Here is a 26,844-nt window from a genome sequence, read left to right as displayed (position 1 = left end):
GAAATTTTGCCTTATTCGAGACGAGAAAACAGTGGTCGAGAAGTCGAGAAATCGAGAAATTCAGTAATAATAATTAAAAACTTAATAACGCGCTTGCACGTGCGAAAATACGAAACCGATTGTCAGATGATGCTATAAATGCTCTTTTGTTTTTAAAGGCTTATTTCCTTAGTAAATAGACAAGTTAGTGGGCATATTTATTGCAAGGACTTAACTAAGGTACACTATTAAGCTAGTCTGATTATTTTAATACCTAATTGAAAAATTATCCTTTTATGTTACATAATTAAAAAGTTTGTGGTACACAGACTAAAGTAAATTATTTAGTATGTAAAGATCTAAGTTTTTATTGTATTGACATGATTAGAATAGGATTATTAATTAGGTTCTGACTGATGTTTACTGATAAGACTGTCCATTTATAACAAATATTTAATGGTTGATTCATACAAAGACTAAATTAAGGTAGGTACCTTACTCGTAATTGTTAAGTTAGTCTGATTGTTATTTTTTATACCTAATTGAAAAAAAAAATTTGGAGTATGTACAGACAGAGACTAAAGTAAATTATTTAGTACTGTTGTGTATTATTTAGTAATGTTAGGTACTAACTAAGTTTTGTTATGGTGCCATAATGGATGACATTGTTTTTAGAAGATATTTTATTTGTTTTTTCCAAAGAAAAAGACTATTTAATCCTAATTGTTTGTAGACCTAATGATTAAAAGATCTCACTAGAGTTTATTTTGTTCGCTTGATTAAAGTTTTCTATAGTTAATGTTTTTGATTAATAAATGTTGTGTTTAATATTGCGTAAAAAGCGTAGTTTTAGTGTTAAATCCCACACATTTAAAAAAAATCCATATTTCTCGACAACCCGAGAATTCCCGGGAAACAGTTGTCGGGAATTCTCGTGCTCCGAGAAATAAAAATGGTCGAGAAATGAGAAACTCTAGTCAGTATGCATGTGCACTTTATCGCACCACCAACCAAAAGTTTTTTCTGTTTGGTCAGCTGGTTGACTGGTAGAGAATGCCAAACGGCATTAAGTCCGCCTTTTGTACATTTTTGTTTTTTGTGCAATAAAGTTTAAATAAATAAATAAATAAATTGAAGAGACAAACTTTGGTCTGAGAATTCCTTACTGTGAATATCTTACGAAGTGACCAAATGAAACAAATTCACAGCTTTCCTCACGATAACCCGCCATCTCTCGGCAAACTGTCTGGTGCTATAAATTTTGTTTCTAGAATACTCGTACTGTATTCTAGAAACAAAATTTATAGAAAGTAGAAAATTCTTCTATCTTTTCTCTATTTTATCTAATTCATGACTCCTTTTTCGGGACGTAGGCTCGCTTTAATATTTACAAAGTGGGTCAGACGCACCTGCGATACTGTTTTATAGGGCGATCGTGCTGGCACGTCAATCTAATAATTTTACCCGACTTCGTCTGTAGAGAGGTTATGTTTTTCGTATGAAACTAACTGTGCGTTTTTGGCAAGCTTCGCAAAGTTAGCGATTTAAGCATGATGAGTAGGTACTTAATACAATTAGGAAGTTTCAGCTTTTTAATTTGATGAAAACACTGCAGTGTAGTTTTTACGCTGCTTATACATAAAACTGTGATCATATTTTGAAAATAAAGTTATTTTTAATTTTATTTTATTTAAATATTACCATTTAAATATATTCTTCCAAACAATAAGCTCTCTTCAGTTCAAATTATATATCTAGAAGTTTACCAAAAGATTCACACAACATACTTCTTCAAAATGTAAATACTTAATTAATTTTAATTATGCAAGAAACGCCTATATTTTTGTGTTATAATAACTACTATATTATTATTCAAAACTTACATGTGCCTTTTTTTCAAAGTATAAAAAGTTATTACAATTTTGAATTCCATCGATTTTATTTTGGTCACTCTTTTTCTTTTGGTCACACTGTTATATAAAAGGCTACTTCCAAAGGAATCCTAGAGACCGTTCTCCCAATTAGGGTGCGCCAGTCGATAACGAGAGGTCACCCGGAACATGGAACACAAAACGTGCAGAGAGAATTAAGTAATGCAATATTTATGACTAACACTTAATTTGTCACACACACACACACACTATGTTAGTTAGTTGATAATGCTATCTATACAAATAAAATTTTCCAAAAAGGCTTACAAACTTGGAAATTACAAAGATTCTCCTTTTATTCGGCTAGATATTTTAATCTCAATGCCATCCATATCTTTCCTCCATCAGAACGTGGCCTTCGAGTCTTTTCGAAACGAATGACTCTGATAACTCCGCAAGGCTAAAACGTGATATGTATATACATTTACAAAAATAAGCTAAATTTTGTATGCCGTGTTTTCCGGCAATTTATAATTTAACCACTTCATATCATTCACATGGATGTCGTAATAGTCGACTAAGGGACAGGCTCATAAACTTGGGATTCCTCTTGTAGCGATGGGCTAACAACCTGTCACTATTTGAATCTCAATTCCATCATAAAGCCATACAGCTGAACGTGGTCTTTCAGACTTTTAAGTCTGTTGGCTCTGTCTACCACGGCAGCGATATAGACGTGACTATATGCATGTATGTATGTATACCAATATACAAAATTAGCGTAGCAAATTTTCAAAGTATCCAAACTTTTATTTCCTTACGTTTAACGTTTGATGAGAGATGAGAAAATATTTAATTAGATGATGTATTTTTATTTGGCAGGAGATATTGTCTAAACCGATCATCAAAGTTTCATATACCTCAGGCGAAGGTAGACAGTAAACCGATTATCTTTTTGTTCTTTTTCTATACATTCGATATTTTCTACTCTACCCGCGTCATTTACTTGTACATATACTCGGATTCACAGCTCGGATTAAATGCGTTCGGCAGATAAATCGAGAGATCATATTTCATGTCACAACTAGTTCGATTTTTTTCCTTCGAAATTCAGATCGTTACATACATAAAATCACGTCTTTTTTCCAGGAGGGGTAGACAGAGCCTACATCATTCCACTTGCCACGACCACTGCATATTTCATTCGCTTCATCCGCATTCATAACTCTCTTCATGCAAGCATGGCGGTTTCAAATTCAAATTCAATTTTTTATTTGCATAATATAAGTACAACAAGGTCTTAAATTTATTATGTGCACCAGCATCTTCATATTTACCCTTTCGTCTTGACCTGACGTTTTGGCAGGAGGTTCTTAATTTGATCAAGATACGTTCTAGATACTCGTAAACGTATCTTGATCAAATGGCCTTTCCCCTCCGACCTTTCCCTCCACACTCTCCATCACACGATTTGATTAATTCAAAAGTAATAATTCATTGTATTGCAGTTATCACAGCATCCGATGCGAGTTTTAAATAATCGCAGAACGTTCGGGGGTGAATTTTAATTAATGTTTTTCAGATTAGTACACGGCTATGGTTTTGATATTCATATGAATGGGGTTGGATTGTCTACAAATATGGATGCCGGGTCACGATTTCGTTCGTGACGGGGAGGACAGAGCTGAAGTTTTCTATTTGGAGATTTGATATAAAAACTATAGTTCTTAATAGCTCAAAAAAACTTGCTTTTGTTTAATTAGACATTTTACCGTAAGCTAACGAGCATAGAAAAGTCAAAATATTCTAATACATCGAAATATCTGGACTTAGGCCAATCAGAAACAGTTCTTTTTACATTAAGACGTGACCAGGGATTGAACTAGAATAGATTTATTCTTCAAAATTGGATACAAGTTATCACTTATTGACGTCACATAACTTAAATCTAATTATTACTACTACCGCTTCCAAAGCGCATGTGTAGAAGAAGCGGCGGAACAAACTACACTGCAGCATTTTTATCGGACGTCAATTTACAAATATAGATTGCTGAAATCTAAATCGTGGACGAATGCACATTGTCTACAATTAAAAAACATGAATGAATGTAGAACTAACTCTGGAACTCAAGAATTTAAGAATAAGGTATAATTATACCAAGTTTCATCGAAATCGAACCGTTAGTTTTCACGTGATGCCTGAACATACAGACAGACAGACAAAAAAAATTTTAATCACATATTTGTGTTTGGTATCGATCCAGTAACACCCCCTGCTATTTATTTTTTCAATATTTTCAATGTACAGAATTGACCCTTCTACAGATTTATTATATGTATAGAATAGATAACCACATACAATTCTAATATGCTTATCTTTTGCACAACATTAAACTGGATCGATAATAAATCAATTCATTAGTCTCGTGCTAAGTCTCGGATTCTGGTTTTAGGTTTTAATAGTTGATTTACGAGGCTCATCCGGTCAAGGCTCGTGTGATTTGTGGCCGAGGGGGAAACGCGACGCATTTGTTACCAGATAACGCAAAATGTACAAACGTATACATATGATTGTTATTCGCTAATTGAATTATCTCTTGCAACACATATATATTTATATATACATATACATATATGTGTTGAAAGAGATTGAGAGAGTGGCCTTTCAGTCTTTTCAAGACTATTTATTTCTATGTTACGTCACATAACCACAACTATATCCCATGCAGAACAAAACCAAGAGTCTTGAAAAGGCTGAAAGGCCTCATACAGCTTAATGATGGAATTGAGATTTAAATAGTGACAGATTGCTAGCCCATCGCTTACAAGTGGATCCCAAGTTAATAAACCTGTCCCTTAGTCGCCCTTTACGACGTTCATGGGAAAGATATGTCGATATAAAAGTCGTGTGGTTTCCAGCACTTAAGAATTGAATTATTGAACCCTTGAATATAAAGGCAAAAAAAAGAAAGCTAGAAAGACGAATTCTCTTAATATTAGAAATTTTCATGAGTCTGTCTATGGACAAATGTTTTAGTTTCTGTGACCACCCTCAAATTAGTTACCGAGGTCGATCACCCGGACATTTGGGTTACATACTATGTTTTTTTTTTCTATACAGGCTTTTTTTCAGTGTTTTACGGCTAACAGTCACGCAGTCAGTCATCGACCGGGGCGTTGTTTTAATATCTTGTTGTTTACATTGTTACAGGTACATTGTTTTTTTTTACGTAATTATGTACAACGTGTTAGACACACGTGTGCCGTGTGGTTCCCGGCACCAATACAAACAAGAATAGGACCACTCCATCTCTTTCCCATTGATGTTGTAAAAGGCGACTAAGGGATAGGCTTACAAACTTGGATTCATTTTAGGCGATGGGCTAGCAACCTGTCACTATTTGAATCTCAATTCTATCATTAAGCAAAATAGCTGAACGTGGCCATTCAGTCTTTTCAAGACTGTTGGCTCTGTCTACCCCGCAAGGGATATAGACGTGACCATATGTATGTATGTATATATGTGTTGTAATGTAGAGTTAAGGCTTACATTGCTAGCTCATTAGAGTCTTTCAGAAACAATTAACCTTGTCTACCGTGTAATGTTTCATATTATAACTATAACAGATGTAACTCCTAAAAAAACAGGAATTTCTTTTTGATACCTTACTTATGAAACATGTTTGTAAGAAAATGTTATTATTCTATTTATTTTTAGAATCTAACTTTATGTACAAACATAGGTATGTTTTTATAAAAAAAAAAGTGTTATTGTATTTTTTATAGAATCAAGTCTGGACCATCCCGAACCCGGTCGGATGTTCCCGGTACACGTGGGAAATCCGCGGAGAGGCAGGATATTAATGGCCCTAGCGCGGATTGGTTGCTGCACTTTTTGGTTTCCCTCTTTGCCTAATGGAGCCCCAAAATTTTGATTAGGAACGAGTGATATATATGTAGACTGTTGGTAAATTTATTTAGAACGATAGCAAAGAAAAAAGTTTATCTCGGTAACGTGCTTATATAAAACATGTTTATAAATAGAAAATAGCATAACATCTATACTTATATTATAAAGCTGAAGAGTTTGTTTGTTTGAACGCGCTAATCTCAGGAACTACTGGTTTGAAATGAAAAATTCTCTTTGCATTGAATAGTCCATTTATCGAGGAAGGCTTTAGGCTATATAACATCACGCTGTAACTATAAGGAGCAAAGAAATAATGGACAATGTGAAAAAACGGGGAAAATTATTCATCCTTGAGGGCTTCAATGATGCCCTAAATAACAATTCCATGCGGACAAAGTCGCGGGCACAGCCTGTATCACAATAAACAGAATACTTCCCCGCACGAAGTTTTATCAATTACCTCAAACTAAATAAAAGGGATTATGTTTTCACTAATAGATTTCCTAATACCAAATCACAATGACTTCGGGAACAAACAGATTTTGAGCCTAAAATAAATATTTGAGAGGCAGCCACCTCATTACGCTTGGCTTAATAACATAATCCTTGTTCTCTGGGGTGTATTAATAATTAAAAGAGGGTGAAATGATTATTCCCAACCGAGGTTTTGTTCCCTTATTGTCTGTGAGGATGAAGACGGTGAATTAAGAATTAAAATGCCGCTTCTGTGAATTAAGGAAAGCTGCGAACAATGAGAGAGCTATGGAATTAAACTGTGGCCGTTTTAAAGATATATTTCTAATAAATGCTAAGTATAACCTGTTCATTTTCAAGTTGATTAGGTTAGGCTATATTTTCAAGCGTATTCTAACTGAAATTCGAAGAAAATTACAAGACTATTCATCAAAGCATATTCTTAAATATTTTTTACGGCTATTCGTATAAAACCTCTCGGTTTGGTAATCATACTCGTACTATGTTTGTAATACTACAAATGCTGTGATAAAAATCACTAAGGTTTTCCCTTAGGTATCAATACAAAATCACCGAATGGTAGACTGTTAGATAATGTTATTTGCATTAAGTCCGCCTATTGTACTTTACAAATTGTAATTGTTACAATAAAGGCAAAATAAATAAATAAATAAAATCAGTGCAGTATAGTTGAGTTATTTTTAATCTAACGGTTTAATGACTAGAACTGTAAGTTATTCTAGCATTTGCTAATATATTCACCATAATAACCTCAGTAACCACATTTAGTGCTTGTTCGAGTTACTAAACTAAACTAGAACTACAATCTGTTCCTGACAACATCGGTCATTGAACTAAGTTCGGTTAGAACTTACTGCTAATTTCCTGTAATAGTTTCTACCTATGCGGCGCTATTAAACTGACAAATTAGTCAAAAACAACAAAAACTGTAGTAAACAAGGAACCCTTATAGTGTCGCGTCATTTTTTTTATAAACGATAATTTCGATTGATGTATGAGATCTTGTGCCGTGTGGTTCCCGGCCAAAAATAAAAAAAAGAAGACCACTCCTTGTCTTTCCCATGGATATCGTAAAAGGCGACTAAGAGATAGGCTTATAAACTTGGGATTCTTCTTTTAGGCGATGGGCTAGCAACCTATCTCTATTTGAATCTCAATTCAAAGAATCAGTCTTTTGAAGACTCTTGGCTCTGTCTATCTCGCAAGGGATATAGACGTGACTATATGTATGTATGTCTTATGTGTATGAGATCTGCGTAGAAAACAAGCACACAATTTTCCCAACTTAGAATTGTGTCAAATCTTTTGTTATAAGTCACTTTTTTGAAGTCAAATAAGAATGCGATCAGAAACACTCAATAATAGTAAAGAAAAATAATTAAGCCAATGAAAGAACAAAGATCTAATATCATCTTCAAATATCAATTTTTATTTTTAGAAGTGGATGCCGCCATTAAGCGCCCTTGAGCAACTCCATTACAGTTACTTCAAACCGAAAAAAATATAAAAGATATCCAAGAATCCGCGGACGCGTAGAAATAAGTTTTTCAATAACTCCGAAAAGAATTCCTGTAACATCTTCATTTCTCGATTTCAATATGAATGAGGGCTTTCCGATGAGATTTGGAGGAATTGTTTAGGTCGACCTTTCACAGTTGAATTGGTCGGAAAAGTTTTAGAAGATACATACATATCCCGCAAGAGAAATGGTCACGTCTATATCTCTTGCGGGGTAGACAGAGCCAACAGTCTTGAAATGTCTGAATGGCCACGTTCAGCTATTTGGCTTAATGATAGAATTGAGATTCAAATAGTGACAGGTTGCTAGCCCATCGCCTAAAAAAGAATCCCAAGTTTGTAAGCCTATCCCTCAGTCGCCTTTTACGACATCCATGGGAAAGAGATGGAGTGGTCCTAATCTAAAGTAAAACATAACAACAATATTAAATACTTTACGGCCAATGATTCATAATGTTTAGGTACAGAACAAACCAAGTTTCATAAAAAAGAAGCTGAACTTGTTAGGATTACAAGCAAGTGGCGGTACTTAACACTTAAAAATATATTTAACCTCTTAACTGGCGCAAACAAAAACAAAAAGAAAATCAATCTGGCCGCGTTTTGACAGACGAGACAACGGAAGTCGCGCTAATGAAGTGGCGAAGAGTGCATCCCGCCATCTCTTTCTAATAGAAGAGGAGGGCTGGCACTCTGACAATTTAAATAAATAAATATGTACAAAATTCACAAATGGAGTTAGAAATCCCTTGCGAGAAAGACAGAGCTGTATCGCAAATAATGAAGGCCACGTTCAGCTGTATGACCTAATGATGGTACATATTGAGATTCAAATAGTGCCAGATTTAGACAGATAGCCAATCGCCTAAAAACGGAATACCAAGTTTATTTGCCTTTCTCTTAGTCGCCTTTTACGACATCTATACGAAAGACATGGACTTTTCATTTCGCTCAAATAAAAAAAACTGTTTTTTTTTTTCTTAAATGGTGGGGATTTTCATCGTGTCTGTATCTTACTTATTTCATCCTCCTGACATTGTCATTTTTTGCAGCCCTGCATCTGTCTCCCTCTCTCCCACGGCATGCAAATCCTCGTCTAGAGATTACAGCTGATCCATCTGCGTAATGAAGAGCGGGAATGCTCTTTCCGCGTTATGCTCCTCCATTCTTCACTAGATGGCAACTGCTTTCCTTGAGCTGCCAGTATCTTAGTATGATTAAGTTATGTGACCTCATTTCGACGTTTTTGCAAACATACTTTTTTATATTTCATTTCATATTCAACAAAATAACAAAAAAGTTTTTGTACTATATTAAAACGTTTAAGAATAATTATGTAGGTATAATATCAAACACATATGTTAAACGAATCAAGACATAAATTCTTCCAATCTAATTGAAACCTATATTATATCATCAATAAATAAATAAATTTTCGTTGTAACTTCTTATTTCTAAATGTTTGTAAATTTTAGATATTTACAAAGTCTGGATGTCAATGTCCGTCCGAAATGTATCATCTCATAATAAAACATTGACTTGACCGTAAAATAGTTGAAATTTACGTCTTAAGTCTGACAACACTCGCTGATCGTAAAATTCCAGTCACCGTCCAAACTACGGTGTAATGGCACTAAATCGAGGAGTAAGTGAAACTGACACTTATCATACTCATTATTCAAGGCACGCGCGTCTCCGCAACTTGGCAGACTTGCAAACTGGCTTACTCGATGAAGTGGGTAGCTATTGATGATATCGACTATCGATATCTACAAAGTTTTAGTAGTTGCTGGAATGAGGTGGTTGTTATGAAGGGTAGTTCATACTGCACTTTGCAGCTTAGTAATGAACTTAGGAAGAGATTGCTTGTAGCGTAGAAAGATTCAAAGAGCAATCTAGTGGGTATTCATATTTTGCGTGGAAATTATGTTCTTATTTTGTATCATGTATGCATGGATGACAGTGAAAATTGCAACCGGAAACACGTAAAGATGAGAAAGAAGCAGCTGTAATGGAAAGTAATAAATAAAACAATTCATTACGTAGAAACTAAATCTGAGAGTCAAATAAAAATACGTAGGCACTTATCCTTTGCTTTTCTGCAATGAGTTGTCAAAAAGATTTTGTGCAACACCAAACTCTGTAAACGAAGTAGTCAGAATATATTGTGGAAAATATTTATTTGTTAGCAGAATTGAATTTATATAAAAAAAGCTAATAGATTTTCCTTAAATAATTGTTTCAGGATGGAGGAGACCGTGCGATCGCTGTTGCAGTACAAGACTCGTGTGGAGACTTTGAAGCAAGAGAAGGCTTCACTCTCTTCAGCCCTGGAGGTAAGTTCACTGTTCAATTTACCACACACTTAAAAACATCCACTGTTATGGAAAATTAAAAAAAAAATTTTGGCTGCTGAAGTTTATGGGCAATGTAAATATTCTAATAAGCATCAATTCTCAATGTTGTCGATATTTAAAACAAAATAAAACCTTTTTCTTCGTACATGTTTAAATTATCAAAAAATCTGTATAAAATTGCAGATTCAGTTTACAGCATAAACAAATTAAAATAAGAATGACAATAGAATCACTATAATTTTAATGAAAAATAAATACAAAAATTTGGCTGAGATGACTGGCTGGTACATAGTAAAAAAAATAAAATGGCCATAAATTTCAGTACTGGCGTTCGGTTACATCCTCGGCCTTTGTTATTTACTCTCCCCTCCCGCTATCTGTGATTTTGAATAACGAATACGAATTCTGATTTTTCCATTTCCCGTCACTTTTTGAATGATATCCGTACTGCGTACCTGAGTTTTCTATTGTGTGAGCACCCTATTTTAATATCGTCTCTCATTTTTATATTGTCAGCAGTTTTTTTGTTAAGGGAAATATGGAAGATTCGGCTGCGTATGTATTTCTAGCTTTGTCAGACGTTTTTAAGTGTTTGTATTTTTAGACTGGTGTCTCCATATATACATATTTTTGTTAATAAACAGAAAACACAAAGCACTAGTAAACAAAGCAAAGCATTCATTTTATTTTAAAAACAACTTCTTTTTCTTAGCATAAATTCTAGTAAAAACATCATTAAATTAAATTAAATATTATATATATTTTTTCCCTTTTAATAAAGAGCTTTTCTAAGCAACAAAATAATTATACGCATTAAATCTTAATGGCCGAACATCGTCCAGAATAAGTATTCTCTGCACCAAAGCACCACTTATCGCAAGAAAAAGCCACTAATTACGCAAACCATCCCATTGAGGCATACTCCGTCCATAATCCTCAAAGAAGGTCCAGTTTGCCAAAAACCAAAATATTAGGACCTGCCATCAGGCGCCATAGTCCATAGAAATAGCAGTGATGTCGGTAGAGACAGGGGTCTGCTTATAATGGTTCGGGTGCGGCGCTTTCGTAAATGAAATTCGTCGATCCATGGGGGTTATAATCCAAAAATGATCGCCTGTCCCCACTCCCTATAAACACAAATCGAGGATGGTACAGAAAATTGTACTGAATAGTCTAATAATTAAAATAAAACGACTTAAATAAGCCGACTTTTGAAAACTAAATCGTGAATTAAAAAAATACTTTTAACTATCCAAGGTTTTTTAACAATATGCATTTCCGTCAGTTAGAAACTACTTATTTGGATGAACGATAAGACCCACATCACATACATACATACATAAAATCATGCCTTTCTCCCGGAGGGGTAGGCAGAGATTCACCTTTCCACTTGCATCACAATCATCAATATTTTTTACAGTGGTTTAGGAGTTATAATGCTCAACAACCTTCAACAAAATTCACATTATTAAAAGTTATTGTATATTTATCATTATCGTTTACTTAATTCTCAACAGCACGAATCATTTGAATTGAAAAACCTCAGGCTGAAAGAGATTTCTTTAACATACACAGACGCTATTTACGACAGATTTTTATGTTTATCATTCCTATATGTTTTCTTTTTATGAATTGGTAAAAAAAATCCACGGCCCTCTTTTCTGTCCTCTCACTGTTTTGTGCCATAAACGATGTTTAATGTCGCCCGCGATGAATTGGACACAAATAGTTGACAGGCGTCTGTTGCAATAGTTGCCTGTTGCTAATTGCGAACACACTGTGGAACTATTTGTCTGATAAGTATTCCGGAACCCGTGAAGTGGACCTACTATAATAAAGTGAAACAGAAATTAATTTAATATAATTTTGGGCGGGAATTTCAACATGTTTGTAGTGTTTGTGTTGTCATATTTTCTAAAATACGGATTAATGCTATAAAAATACTCGTAGGTGAATAGGATTTAGTTTTCTTGGGAAGGCTCGCATCATTTTGTCATGATTTCATTATTATATAATTTGTTCGTTCATGTTTCGGTATATTTTTACCGAAAAACGTTAGCATTCCTGATATAAGATGATGTGTTTTCGACAAATAAATTATCTTTACTTTAAAGTGTAATACACAACATTTAATCGAAACTGCATTAAAATTTTAGTAATTAACTCATGAACGTCACAACTGGCTGTGTGTTCCAACCCTAAACCTATTAACACGTGTGTATGACGTCATATAACTATATACAATTCATCCTCTGTAACTCACCCCGCGATACCTCCCTAATATCTCGTAATGACGGACTGGCAGGCCGGAGATAGTTTAATATGATACAATGAGATAATTAAGAGTCTTGTCGGCGACGCTTTATGATATGAAATATGCCAGTAACGTCTTCTTAATTCTACAAAGATGTACGTGTATAAGACTTTTATATAAAACTAGCTGTCCCGGCAAACGTTGTTTTGCATTTTGTGGGTATGAAAAATAGATGTTGGCCGATTCTCACGACGACGGACTAGCAACCGGTCACTATTTGAATCTTAATTCCATTAAAAAGTCATATATATATACAGCTTGAACGTGACCTTTCGGCCTTTTTGAGACTGTTGGCTCTGTCTACCCCGCAAGGGATATAGACGTCATGATAAGTATGTATGTATTTTTTTAATTTTCTTTGTTTGCTTCTACCCCGCAAGGGATATAGCCGTGATAGTATGTTGTATTATGTATGTTTTCTTTGTTTGTGGTATTCATTTTATAAATACTTTTTACTTTTACTTACTTACAATAACCAAGCTCACTCTTGACCAATGCACGCACGATTGCAACTTGAGACCAATGAAGCACAGAAATCAATTTGACTATAAACGATGCAGTTTGCATGATTGGATGTAGATTAATTGCGCGTTTAATGCGGACCACCCTAAATGTTACACTCTGTTGGTTACTATTGATTTTATGGTTCAATAGTTCGCTTAATCTATACTAAACATATAATAAAACAGTAAAAATATTTTGTCTGTACATTTAGTATTTTTGACTGAAATGGATAGAGGGACACTTAGAATGAATAATAGAAAGCAAATTTTTTTTTATTTTTTGTCTGTCTATCTATTGAACTCAAGGCATGAGTTTGCCTGCAAATAAGTTTACGCGGATAAATACGAAATTTACGCGAACGAAGTCGCGGGCAACAGCTAGTACACGATATATGCTGCAGGAAAGCTATCCAAAATTATTGTTTGATATTATGACTAGAAACCTTTAATTATATCCTCCTATTAATTTGTCTTCGAATAATGATAGTAGGTATTTTGTTAATCTGTCGTTTTATGGTAGGTACGTAAAATATTCGTTATTCTTATTTGAAACCGAAGTGAATTGCGTGCATTGTAGGAGGCCTACGTCCTGCAGTGGATCAAAGAGGAAGAAATTAGGCTGTAAAAGAAAAAGGAAATTATTCGTATCTATATTTCTTAAACTATTTTAAACTGGTGGTCATCAAACAACGCTGTATTCGTGCAAAGTTAATATCAACATACATACATATAATCACGTCTATATCGCTTGCGGGGTAGAAAGACCCAATAGTCTTGAAAAGGCTGATAGGTCACGTTCAGCTTTTTGGATTGATGAAATAATTGAGATTCAAATAGAGATAGGTTGCTAGCCCATCGCCTAAAAGAAGAATCCCAAGTTTGTAAGCCTATCCCTTAGCCGCGTTTTACGACATCCATGGGAAAGAGATGGAGTGGTCCCATTCTTTTTTGTATCGGTGCCGGGAACCACACGGCACGGCATTAGTATTTTAAACTTTGTGTATTTATTTAAAGATTATAAATCACAAAGTAATAATTACAAGTATTTATCGATAACATGCTCTGATCCACCCTTACATAGTTTGCACGCAAAATGACAGGTTTCGCATCCAAATGGCCACAGAAGCCAGCGTGACAGCACTTTGTTCACCCCCTTGAGTACCTGCGTGGTAACAATACGAAAAATACTCGGAACTGTAATAAAAGCCATGCACAGACACACACACACACAAATGACATGGCAGAGTTCAAAATTTTTGGTGTGTGGTCCAATTTGTAAATGAGCAGCGATTCACATTAATCAGAGGAAACCGGGGTTGATAAATATGTAGATACATACATACATATAATCACGTCTATATCCCTTGCGGGGTAGACAGAGCTAACAGTAATGTAAAGACTGATAGGCCACGTTCAGCTATTTGGCTTTAAGATAGAATTGAGATTCAAATAGTGTATTGCCTAAAATAGATAGATAAGATAATGATTTAGCTATCAAAAGACACATGTTATTGGGTATCGCATTCCTGGATTGAGAAAGTCAGAGGGTTACTGCGTGTTTTACTCGATCAAACGCGACGAGCGATTAAACGCGAATTTGTATGTGGTTTGAACAGCGCCACCTAGTGGTAACGCGATGGCACTAATTCCATACAAATTAGTAAATTATTACTTGCTCGACACGTTTGATCGAGTAAAACTCGTATAACCCCTCAGGTTTTAATACGGAACAATTCTCTTTTACATCCGCAACCTTTGTCGAAGGAATGGAGAGGGTGATTTCAAATTCAGTTGCCTGAATGTGCAAAACTCCTCGCGATGTGACAAAGACTTTTGTGGAGACGTCGAAAATCAAGTCTTATTTATAAATGTTCTTACTAAGAACTGCGTCAATTTCAAAGATGGAATTTGACACAGAGTAAACATGGAATTTGACACAAATCAGGAGTCACTTACGGCTCCTTTTATTTCTCAAACTCCCTGGAAACGCTCTGGACAAAAATTCTGACTGAAAACAAATTATATTTTTACACCACACACCACTCACACAAGCAATGTAAGGACATTAAAATGGCGGAAAGTGGGAAATCGGCTATGCACAATAGCTGGGGTTTCCCGGTTTAAAAGGCCCCCCGCGCCCCTCTAAACAATAATTCAGCTTCACCCTTCCGAAGTGCAAGGGCGCAGTTACAGAGGGCAGTGGCGTAGGGATGGGACACCTGGCCCATCATTGTCGATTCATTTATCGATATATTGCTCTTCCAATGGTACTTATAAGAGACAAAAGACATGGTGATATTTTGATGAAGTGGCGTCGGTAATCGAATCGATACAGTACTCGACTACAATAGGTGAAACGCAGGCAAAATCCAAATACTACTTCGACGATGTTCATATGACTCTTTTGTAAGTTATGTACGACATTAGATTGAAAAATAACTGATGGTCTTGCGAGAAAACATCTTAAAACCAACAACTGGATGTTTAATCATCATCCGAGATGTGTTAAGTTCTCTTGCAAAGGTTGCGGAGGTCAAACGGGTGTCGCTTCGTGTGAAAACCTGACTTACCCAATCTGGGACCATGGTCAATAACGCACCCCGGGCTTCTATATATATGAAGTGATATTTTAAAAAACTATGACAAAACCCGATACCGCCGAGCTTGCATGAAGAGAGTTATGAATGTGGATAAAGCGAAGGAAGTATGCAGAGATCGTGGCAAGTGGAAAGATGTAGTCACTGCATACCCCTCCGGGAAAGAGGCGTGATTTTATGTATGTATGTATGACATATTCAATTTTAACATCCAATTTGGTACTTATATTTGAAACTTTTATCGATATTTCCCTATCCCCTCCCTTCAACCGGCCACACCGAGGGTGCATCATTTCAGCAGAGCCCCCACCGGCCGCGGACGTCAAATTTACACTGCCTACTCCTAATTGTGTTTACTTGTTATTCGGTTATGTTATTTGTAAACTGTTATTTGAGCTTAGTCTCATGAGTTAAGAAATATGTATATAGATACGGTTATATACATTTTAGGCAATATGATTCAAGTTAATATGTATATTTATAGTAGACTAAGGAATATTTGTTAATGTATTTATCTGATCGATCCGTCACAGTACATACCAATACCTAACCTTTTTCCCTTATAAGATTCGACGTTAATCATCATCAATCATCATTATTATGATGGTATGTGTCTTTTCTCTCTCCAATATCACTTGGTTTTACTTTCTTAGGAAGGCCCCTTTTTACTCTAAGGTAAAAACATACGAACCTAGTGTCTACCTAGTATCTTCTATTTTCTGTCCTCTAGTCACCTTTTACGACATCCTTATCCACAGGAAGAGATAGATCAGTCCTCTTCACGTGTACTCGTCATTTTAGCTAGCGTTATTATTTTTATATTCGGTGAAATTATGCATTTGCGCTATATGGAAATATACAACGCCTATATTCCCCAATCAATTTATTGGGAGTCAGAAGGTATTGATTAATAGGGCTGACTGCTTTCAATTTGGCGGATTATCTTATCCCGGATACTGGAATAAGAGCCGCAATAACAATATCTTAGGTTTGTGTCCATTGAACAGGTAATCTTGATAAATAACAAAAAAAAACAGTATACAAATTTATTTACTGTTAAAAATTTGGCAATATTTTTTCACATTTTCGTGCCTTGTTCTTGCTTATGCCTGCAATATAACTTGGAAATGTTTACACATTACGTCTTAAAATGATTTTACATTATTTTATCTACAAATATTCAAAGGCTTGTACTGAGTTTATCTCTGGAAAGAACTTTTTGTGACTTCGTTTAATCGCGTGGTCGAAAATAAATGAAAACATTGAATTGACCGAAAGACCACGTTCAACTGTATGGCTTTATGATGAATATAAAATTCACAATTAATAGTGACATGTTGCTAGCTCATCGCCTACAAGAGGAATACTAAGTGTATAAGCCTATCCCTTAGTTGTTATCCGTGGGAAAGATATGGAGTGGTTCTATTCTAAAGTTCCGAAAACCACACGTCATTTTAATTAATTAATCCCTGTAATTTCTTTAAGTGACTGTCAATTATATTTTGTCAAATCTTTTTCTTCAAGAATGCTGAAAATCAGAATAGCTACGTTGCGTTCAGCGAGAGGAACCCAACGCGGATCTAAACTTGACATTTTCTTCTAAGATTTCTACGCCCCTTTATCGTGACGTCGTAGAACAATGGAAACAAACTAATTGGTTTCGTTACAATGCCGCAGCACACGGTAAATGCAATTAGTAAGACAGTGCCGGCGTGGCTCAATGTTTGCAGTTTAAAATGTGCATTTCGACTGTTTTGCATTTCAACAGTGTTTGGCTGCGGTATTAAAAAGAATAATTGGTGATCAGAATGAGAAGGGAACGAGAAAAAAAATGCTTTTTGTATAAACAATAATGAATTAATGTTGTTTTAGTGTTTTACAGCAGATTTTGTGTTCTAAGCATTTTCGATAATATGTATACCTACGTAATCGATGAATGATGTATGTAAAATGATATATGTAGGTAGGTATATGAATGATATGTGTAAAAGATGTATGTAATGATGTATGTAATCGAGCACTGGGCCATTTTGTGCAGAGGTTTAAGTTATAAGTACATATATTATAACTTTTATTGAAAGCTTAAGATATATGTTGGACAAAATAACAGCAGTCACAGATCGTGGTTCATCTGTTTAGTCTCAGTTCACCTGACCCCCAAATTTTAAACGTAATACTTAATCGACTTATTTTTACTAAAAATAATAAATAAATAATAGTCAGCGACTATCATATTTCAAATTGTCACGATCGCTGCATACATTTCCTTCACATTCATCAATCTTTTTAACCTACTTGCAATTGTCTCGAAAAAGTCACCCCGCGTGACAAAGCCGTACACTGCGCGGCGTGATAAATGACACGCAGTAATTACGGTTATTGCCGTAATGTAATCAGCCGCTGAAAAGTCTGTCGACGCGTGCGAGACAAAGATTTCTTAAAATGGCCGTTTGCACGAGGTAAGCGCTAAGCTTTAGTGTCGTAGATGCGTTGTGCAGCGGAAAACAATAAATGAATAATACCTGTGGGCCAAATTAAAATTATTGAGCTCATATTACATTATTACAGAGGACATTATTATTACAAAGTAAGGTTAAGGCTTAAGATAGGATACTAATACCCGTTTTCACCAATGAACTCCTAACTCGCCCCTAACTAAGTATTACCTAAGCTAGAGGCCTCCTAAATTCAGATACCTACTCAAATAACTCAACGATACTTTTTAATAATAAAACTTACCTAATTATTTGCCGAATAGTTAGTGCAACATTTTTTTTGTTCAATGTAAGTGATTTTGCGACGTAAGTCGCTGACAAAAACTAGCGGAAAAGAAGTTCATAGTAGCCACGCTCATACACAATGCAAACTCGATTCTCACTATCATCGGTCGCCATTAATCTTGTGATAACGCAGCTTTGCGGCCATGACGGTGTTAATTACTTAATTTTTGTAGTTGCAAGTTTTCCATTTCTTTTTTTCGGAATATAAACCTTTTGTATTTGACATATATGTATTATACCTAACAGAGTAATGTTCGAAGCACACCTTTTTCATATCATGTATCCTTCCTAAATCTTTTAACTTCTTGTATTTTAATTTTGTAATTTAAGTTTTTCAAACAAAACCGATAATATTGTGCAGTTGTCATCAACATTTTTACTTTGTTTTATTTAATGGCCATTTCGCAGATTCTGAACGTGCACATCCTGAAAGACATTTCTCAAGAAGCAGACAATCTTTTAAAGACTTATAGGTCACGTTCAGCTGATATGATAGAATTGAGATTCAAATAGGGACAGGTTGCTAGCCCATCGCCTAAAAGGGGAATCCAAAGTATGTAAGCCTATCCCTTAGTCGCGTTTTTAGACATTCATGGGAAAGAGGTGGAGTGGTCCTATTCTTTTTTTATTGGTGCTGGGAACCACACGGCATGTCATTATAATAATCTCTTAATTTATTAGGTATTTGCCCTCGCAATGAGAAAATTATAATAAATCGACGGCTCAGAAGATAGATGAGTCGCTCCAACTCATTACACTCCAGTGATTTCCTTTGACTGAGAAGCGATTCAGAACAGCTACCATTTTAATTAGCTTATCTCGAAACAGCTGCGGTGTCTGCAAATGGAAATAAATTAAAACTGATAACAAAAGGGACTGTAAATGTAAATAAATGTAATGTATGGATTATGTGCTTTAGTAAAATAAACCGTGAAAAAAAAGATGACATTTCAACGTCACAAAATTATTTTCCAAATTACTGAATAAAACATTCGCTTTTTTCGCAAATCCTTTAATATTGCACTTTAAGAAAAAACATTATGTTGTCAACTAAGATGTAAGTTTTATGAGTGTAATCGTTTGCTGACCCAAATAATTTAAAAAAAAGTATAAACACAAAAAACATGGTGCTTATTTGAAAATGGAATCCATTCAGAAATACTTTTATTTGTTTATAGTGTTAGGTACTTCATATTAGAACATTCCGTAGACTTTTTCGAGCTTAAATACACTGGACACGGCATAAAAGATGTGAAAATTAAACGCAACGTAACCTGCGCTATTGATGCCTCGCCCCTTTGACGCCATATCAAACGCGTGTTGTTTCAGACAGACAGACAAACAGATTCATACTCTTTGTGTCTCCCCCTTGATGATTAATGAAAACCTCACACGGAAACTTTACACTTGCACCTACGCTCAACCTTAAAACTAAAGAAATAAGTTCGAAAGTGCCGCTTCGTAGATTCTGCTGTAAATTTGCAAATTTTGATTCCAATCAAACGTTACAAGACCTCCGCCGGTGAATAAGGTCTTTTCATAATACTTGAACCCAACACCAGTGTTAAGGACAGCGCAGGTCAAGTTAAATTGGTTGTGTATTTTTCGTAGGCTTTGGTTTGATCGGTTAATTAAGAGTGCGGATCATAGGGCCTTTCCAGATTTTTTTATGTATCAAAAACACTTGATGAATGGACTTGACGGGGTGGCGTAGAGGTGACGAAAAACACTTAATTAATGAACCGTGTAACAAAAACACCACGAGGATTTGAATTTTTTTAACACGTTCTTATAAAAATAAGACTTATTTTTCAGATAATTTATAAATAATACACATAGATATATAGAAAGATTAGTTTCTACGATAAATGCCCTAAACACTAATGTGGTGAAATTGCATAAACAACTAAAACTTTCGTAATATTTTATCGAAGTTGTCTGATTTTAACATGAAGTGACTCCCGTCTGACCTCCGTAACCTTTGCAAGGGAACGTAGCTCGTATTGGTTAACCCGATCATATGGTTACACATTCAGTTGCCTCATTCAGGAAACCTTTCCTCAGGATTTTTTCGCTCACCGTCAAATTATGATTACTAACCGATGAGTAATCAAACTAATGTACATAACTTCGAAAAAAATCAACGGTTCATGGCCGCAGTGGGATTTGAACCGATGCCTTTGTGCGCAACCGCGTTTCAACCAAGCACCTTACCGATTCGACTACCGACGCTCTGACGGAACTGTCGAAATTATAAATCTTTACTGAATAAAAAACACTTTTCCTTTCCATTCCAGGCGTCGGCGACCCACTACCAAAGTCAGCTGTCCGCGCTGACGGCTGAAAACGAGCGACTCCGCGGGCAACTGTCAGCACTCTCCGCCGGGCTGGGGGGTGACCACGAGCGCAGGCTGGACGACGTGGCACAGCAGGTCGTCAGGGCTTTGCTTTCACAAAAGGTTTATATATTGTAGTTTTTATATTGTACTGTGCATTGAAACACCTAGTTAGCGGCTAGTTGAGACGAAATTAGAAAATCCAGTCCGTAGAAATTTTGCTTGCGCGATTTAGAATCATTAATGTAATAGGCTTATAGTGTAGGCTTCTGTGATTGACTGATGACATGATGATGTCGGCACAAGAGTACATATAATATACTAACCTCCTTAGCTGAAGCACTATCCTGCGCTCTCTTCTTTTTTCATAAATACAACTTTCATAAAAACAACATATTACATTGAAAAAGTTACAAACCACATTATTTTTCAGACCATTTTCCCAATTGTTTGTGAAATTCCCATTTTATAATCCGCACACTTCTTCCTCGAAATAATCCGGTCAAAGCTAAGATGCATTTCGAAAATTGTTTTCTCATAATTATGGCGGGTCGGCACCGCTCGTGGATTATGTGGTGCTACATTTGGCCATAAATTGTCTGAAATGGGACACTTCGGCCTTAGCCAGCACCGTAATAATTTCAGCGGTGCCCTGGACCACCGTAATCTGGTATAATCTGGCCGATAATGCGAATGTTTGCGTTTAAATCCAGTCCGCGAAACGACGCCATATTGTTTTAGTTTCGCGCCAAATTAGAATGCAAAATGGAGGCTGGTGTAGTGATTGTTTAAAAGGGTTTTTAGAATTGAAAAAGGAATTTTTCGTTTTCATTGAAAAAATTCATTTCATTCATTCATTTTCATTCAAAACAAGACTTTAGGTACCTTGTTGACCACGGGTAGAGTAAGGGTTATGGATACAGTACGATAGAAAATCTGAAACAATTAAATTATTTTGATATTTAAAGATAATCATTATTTGATTTTAATGTAAATATACAAGAATAGGTATTTGCAATGGCAAAGAGAGAAATATGTATTTTCTTTTTACTAAAACCTTTTTTCTACGTGTGTAAAAATCATTAACATTTAACTTGACCTCGCCATTAGGAACAGTTTTAGTATTGCACAGTTTTTCCATTGTCAATAAATAGGAATAAAATAAAACCCACAAAACCTAATTGACGATATAAAACTCCTCCTTATTTTATTATTTAATCACATCAATTTCGACTTAAACATATACACACTCGTTGGAGGTACCTACTCCAATTTACTTAGAAGGCTTACTAATAACCTAATGATCCAGTCTTTCATCACGACACGACGCGACACGCCCTCTCAAGCTCAGTAATTACCCTCTCTCACTCAATTTCCCACCATGACACACATGTGTTTGTAACAATTTACATATTTCCTCCTCTTAACAGCATCCATCACGATCAAATGAGATGACGTTGATTACTTTATGACAGGGCGCGTTATTTCGCTATAGTAAGTAGATTAATTCCAATAACATCATCTGTCACGTATGATAAATTGACCGAATGGTTTTTAATACAGCTGAATAAATAATTACTTGGTAAATGTTTGTTTTTAGACAATCCTATAAACAAACAATCATCAAAGTTACAAAAAAAGAAGTACAGAACAGGACTGATCTGGAAAGTTCATTTCGTTACTTGCACTCTTCTTTTTTTTAGCACAAAATTAGGACCGTTTTCCAGTATTATTACACGCAAGTGAATATTTTTTTTCATATTTGAATAAAGTTAAAAAGAAATTATTATTTACGAAAACATGATTGAATGCGTTTTAGTCAAATTAAAATACCCTAAACCAAATCCCCAAAGTTAAGAAGTCTTTTAACAAACAAAGCAAACCTATCTCCGCTCTAATTCGGGAGACGTCTGAAAGTTGGCAACACTGAGAGCAATGTCTTGCATCCATCCCATCCCTTGCAATTACCGCCCGTCAATTACCTTACTTGAATTTAATTTAACTAATGAAGCATAATTAAAATATACGCGTTTATTTCGTAGACATCTGACGAGTCGAGAGGGATGCCCAAATAGGGTAACTTTTTGGCGATTCGCCTCGGTAACTTCACGAAATTGTGCTTGCTATCTTAGAAATGTCGAAATCCTGTTTTAAATTAGTTTTATTCATCTTCATTAATATTTAGCTCATATTTCAGCAGGTAACTACTGTCATTATTGTGGCATCCTGATTCCTTATATATCTGGAGGTTATTTTTAGATATAATTAATTATAATTGAATACAAAATTGTGATTATGTTACCTCTGGCCTTTTTCAAAAGACTTCACCAATTTTGACTTTAAACTTTTCACACATTCCACTAAACTGGCCAATTTTGTGTCATGGGAACATTGTGTGCTAAAGACATGATACTTCCTTCACTTTACCTCTATCACATATAGGTAGGTATCTACGTACATATACTGCAAGTCTTGTATTTTTTCATTTAGTTTCATTGTCCTGTATGAACGATAACATTTTAAGGCATTGATAGGAACACCAGTTGAGGTCTTTCAAACAAATAATTTTTTTCTTCCAGAGCGTCCGCGAGGAGTTGGGATGTGCTCGTGCGAGGGTCCGGGAGTTGGAGGCGCAGAACCGGGCGCTGAGTGCTCTCCTCGTGAGGCAACTACGACCGCAGCCCAGGCCTTCTCCGGCCACGCCACACACGCCTGCAACACCTCATACACCGAGAGATTTACAAGGTATGCATCTCTGTTTGTGGTTTTTCTGTCCATCCTCAGCGGCCAAGCTCATGGTAAAAATTCTTCTTATCTTCACTTATCAAACTGAGTCCGCCGGTCCTGATTCTCTAGTGAAGCTACTATGAGACTCCTAAGACTTAGTAGTAGTAATTGCCGTACGGTGATCAATATTGCTGTTTAAAAAAAATAACATTAGAGTAGGTTAAATCTATAGAAATCTGAATTCTTCAAATTTATTAAAAAGAAACTAATATCAAATTTTGTTCTCTGCAATGTAAATGTTTCTTTACATTTTAGTGCACCTGGTGGACGTCGGCTCCTGCGGTTCTTTAGTCTCGTTTCGGGATTCCCCGCCGCCCGCGCCCCCTGTCCCACACCCGCACCCCCTCAGCCAGGACGATAAGAGGAGGCACCAGATACTCACTGATATCTGGACAGAACTCAAAGTAAGATATCCGAATACCTAAAGTCTTTTTATTTGTCCAATTAGTACTATTGTGTTTTTCGATAGTTTTTGTGGTGTATTACATAAAATTTTTCCTGTCCTTGTCAGGGTTTGGAAGTTACTCCAGCTAACCTAGCCCGTGCCCTATCAGCAGTCGATCCAACACTTTGGGCAGCGCCTGCAAGACCAGCCACTCTCAGCCTCAACATGCCTCAGCCTTGCACCAACCCTGTTCGCGGTACTGATGAAGAAAAAGTGATTGAAGAAGAAAGCGGAGAGCAAGGTGAAGCGGGCGCAGAATCTCCAGAAAGCGGCGCAAAAGATGAAGGCTACTCCACAATGTCTAGCGATGTTCAAGCAGACGCTTCGAGGCAAAGCGATCATGCTGCCGATCGAGCCTTGCCAGACTTAAATGAAGCTTCGGACGAAACTGACAATCAAACTATTGTATCTATCAATCCTAGAGAATCTCGTCGTCATGCGAGACTAATGGCAGAAGCTGATTACATTTATTTTCCAATTGGCATCGCATTTGCTGGTGTCAGAGGAAGCTATCCACCATCACGACCCGTTCTACCATTTCAACACGTCGTGCGTAGTTTTTCCGATTCTCATCTCTGCCTAAAACTGTTGACTGGTACGACCTGTCCTTCAAGCTGTTTAGATAGTCCTACTCCCAGTTCTGGGGTTTTAGTATTAGATCTCAAACCTGCACCCGAGCGACCGTTAAGAAGACCCGCAATAGCTTCCACTACAAGTTCTGAAAGAGTCTCATGGGGAAGCACTGTAGATGAAAGAGCTGAAGGTTCTCAATACGATGCAGATTATGTTCAACATTGGCTTGAACTTGACGATGCTCGATCAGCCTTACAACAAAGACATCGAGATTTAGCTGATTTAGAATATGACAGAGCAGAACTCGAAGACTGGAGCTTATCACTATCATGTGAAGATCTTAGAGATAGACAATCACCATTTGCTGAAATAGCTACGCCAGGGCAAATATCATTATCGACGTTGCCAAGTATTAGAGAAGATGATGCTTTAGAATTAGAAGAAGACGTTGGTGATTGTCTTTGGAATGATTGTGGGTTTGCAACTGTGGAAATTGATGAATGTAGAATAGACGACCCAAATACCTCTGATAAAAGATGGGAATGTTCCGGAACACATTCCCCTGGTGGCTCTTGGTCCAGTACTCAGTCTGATGTTCCAGACAAAAGGTCTAGTACTGCATTGAGTGAAGATGGTGATTGTGCAAATATAGGCGTTGATTTTACACGTGATTTTTATCGACTTGTTAAATATGAAAGTACTAAAAGTTTAGCATCAAACTCGTCCAGAGGTATACCTGCACCAGATCTCATGCCCGGAAATAATTTAAGAGTTCATGATGTACAAGCCATGGCTTTACAAGATCGTGAGCATGCACTTCAAAATGTGCTTCATTTTATAGCAGAACAGCAAAAGTACTGCCGTGATAGAGAAGAATCCGATTCAATGTCTTCACGACCAGTATCTGAGATACGTGAGTTACCTCCTCCTTATGCAGCTGCTGATTTTGATGATGATTCTGTAGGACCGCGTAGCGAAGTTTCAGAAGACCGACTTAGACCAGACTCGTTTAGTAGTTTTTCTGAAAATGATTCTTGTGATGTTGTCTCAATCGACAGACTTAAACATATTCATTGTGATACAGTTTCCGATCCAAGGTCTACGCCAAGATTTATAGAACGTGAAGATCCATACGCAGAATCAGGTGATTATTTCGACGACATGTTGCGAATCGAAAATACTGAAAATGAAATTGATGAGCATCATCTTTTGAAAGTGCAAAGGAAAAACGAGATAAACAAAAGTATTGACATAAGTATTTCCGCCGACGAAGATCATTCAGCACCTCAGTTAAAAGATGAAAGTGAAATTGATTCTAGTCGGAATATAGAACACAATTCTGCGCTAAAAGAAAACACTGTTAATATAATGTTAAATAAACAGGGGACGATAATCGAAAGGGTAGAAATAGAGACTGCTTTAACTAAATCGACAAGTTTAACGTTCCCAACTACGGAAACGGAAATGTCTCTTGTTGATGAAGTTCTGAGTGCATGCAGAAGAAGTACGGTGGCTTTAGTTACTGTTCCTGAAGAGGAGGAAAATTCTTCACCTGAAACAAGTTCTCCTCAAATGACTGAATCGAACACAACAAGTACTTCTACAGCTGAAACTGTGATAGTAAGTAATAAGAACGAAACGGCTCAAAAAGAAATTAGGCCTAAAAGTGAAAAAAGTCGAATACCAACTTTGATGGGTGGAAAAAGACCCCCGTCTTCGCCTAATAAAATTAGATCGAAAATACCTGTGGCAGGGAAATTGCGTCCGGAAACCACTCAGCCTGTTCCAGAGCCAATCATAGTTAAACAAGATCAGACACTAAGTTTTCATGAAGCTGCCACATCTAAAGATGTCATCGAAGAACTGAACAGGTTTGTACGATTTGCTTTACATACAATGTTTTATATTTATACTTTTATTTGAGAAAAAAAAGATAAAACTAACACAATGTCTTAATTTCCAGGATGATCCGTCAAAACGATGCCACGACGACGGGCTCAGAAGTCAGAACAGAAGATCGAAAAGAAAAATCGCTCGCTCATAAAGACAACGCGTTGTGGGCTCCCACTGGATGGGTGCATGTTGAAAAGGACATTGATTTCAGTGATCCCAAGGTAAATTAAACAATTTGAAATTATAAAAAATATAAAATTAAATAAACTTTTTTTGCCGGGAACCACACGTCACCAATAGAAAAAAGAATAGAACCACTAGATCTTTCCCATGGATATCATAAAAGGTGACTAAGGGATAGGCTTATAAACTTGGGATTCTTCTTTTAGGCAATGGGCTAGCAACCTGTCACTATTTGAATCTCAATTCTATCATTAATCCAAATTTAGATGTGAACATGAAGAGATTTTAAATTTTACCCTCT

General features: G+C 36.1%; 2 protein-coding genes across 5 annotated transcripts in view; one reads left to right on the top strand and one right to left on the bottom strand.

Moving 5' to 3' along the window:
- Nucleotides 1-26,844, bottom strand: part of LOC106134506 (CD63 antigen) — a 515,731-nt gene that overhangs the window by 293,467 nt on the left and 195,420 nt on the right. The gene's annotated exons all lie outside the window — the stretch shown is intronic.
- LOC106141364 (uncharacterized) overlaps nt 1-26,844 on the top strand; it is a 382,952-nt gene that overhangs the window by 349,655 nt on the left and 6,453 nt on the right. For all 4 annotated transcript variants that reach the window (XM_060944441.1, XM_060944442.1, XM_060944444.1 and 1 more), the window contains 6 exons: nt 10,021-10,111; nt 20,624-20,785; nt 23,242-23,407; nt 23,705-23,853; nt 23,961-26,338; nt 26,431-26,581. In XM_060944441.1, the coding sequence (XP_060800424.1) occupies nt 10,021-10,111; nt 20,624-20,785; nt 23,242-23,407; nt 23,705-23,853; nt 23,961-26,338; nt 26,431-26,581 (3,097 nt within the window). The remainder of the gene's footprint in view (nt 1-10,020; nt 10,112-20,623; nt 20,786-23,241; nt 23,408-23,704; nt 23,854-23,960; nt 26,339-26,430; nt 26,582-26,844) is intronic.

Source organism: Amyelois transitella, chromosome 5, assembly GCF_032362555.1.
Source record: "Amyelois transitella isolate CPQ chromosome 5, ilAmyTran1.1, whole genome shotgun sequence".
Taxonomy (NCBI): Eukaryota; Metazoa; Arthropoda; class Insecta; order Lepidoptera; family Pyralidae; genus Amyelois; species Amyelois transitella.
The sequence above is the reverse complement of the archived record's forward strand: the minus strand, read 5'-3'. Positions and strand labels throughout refer to the sequence as shown.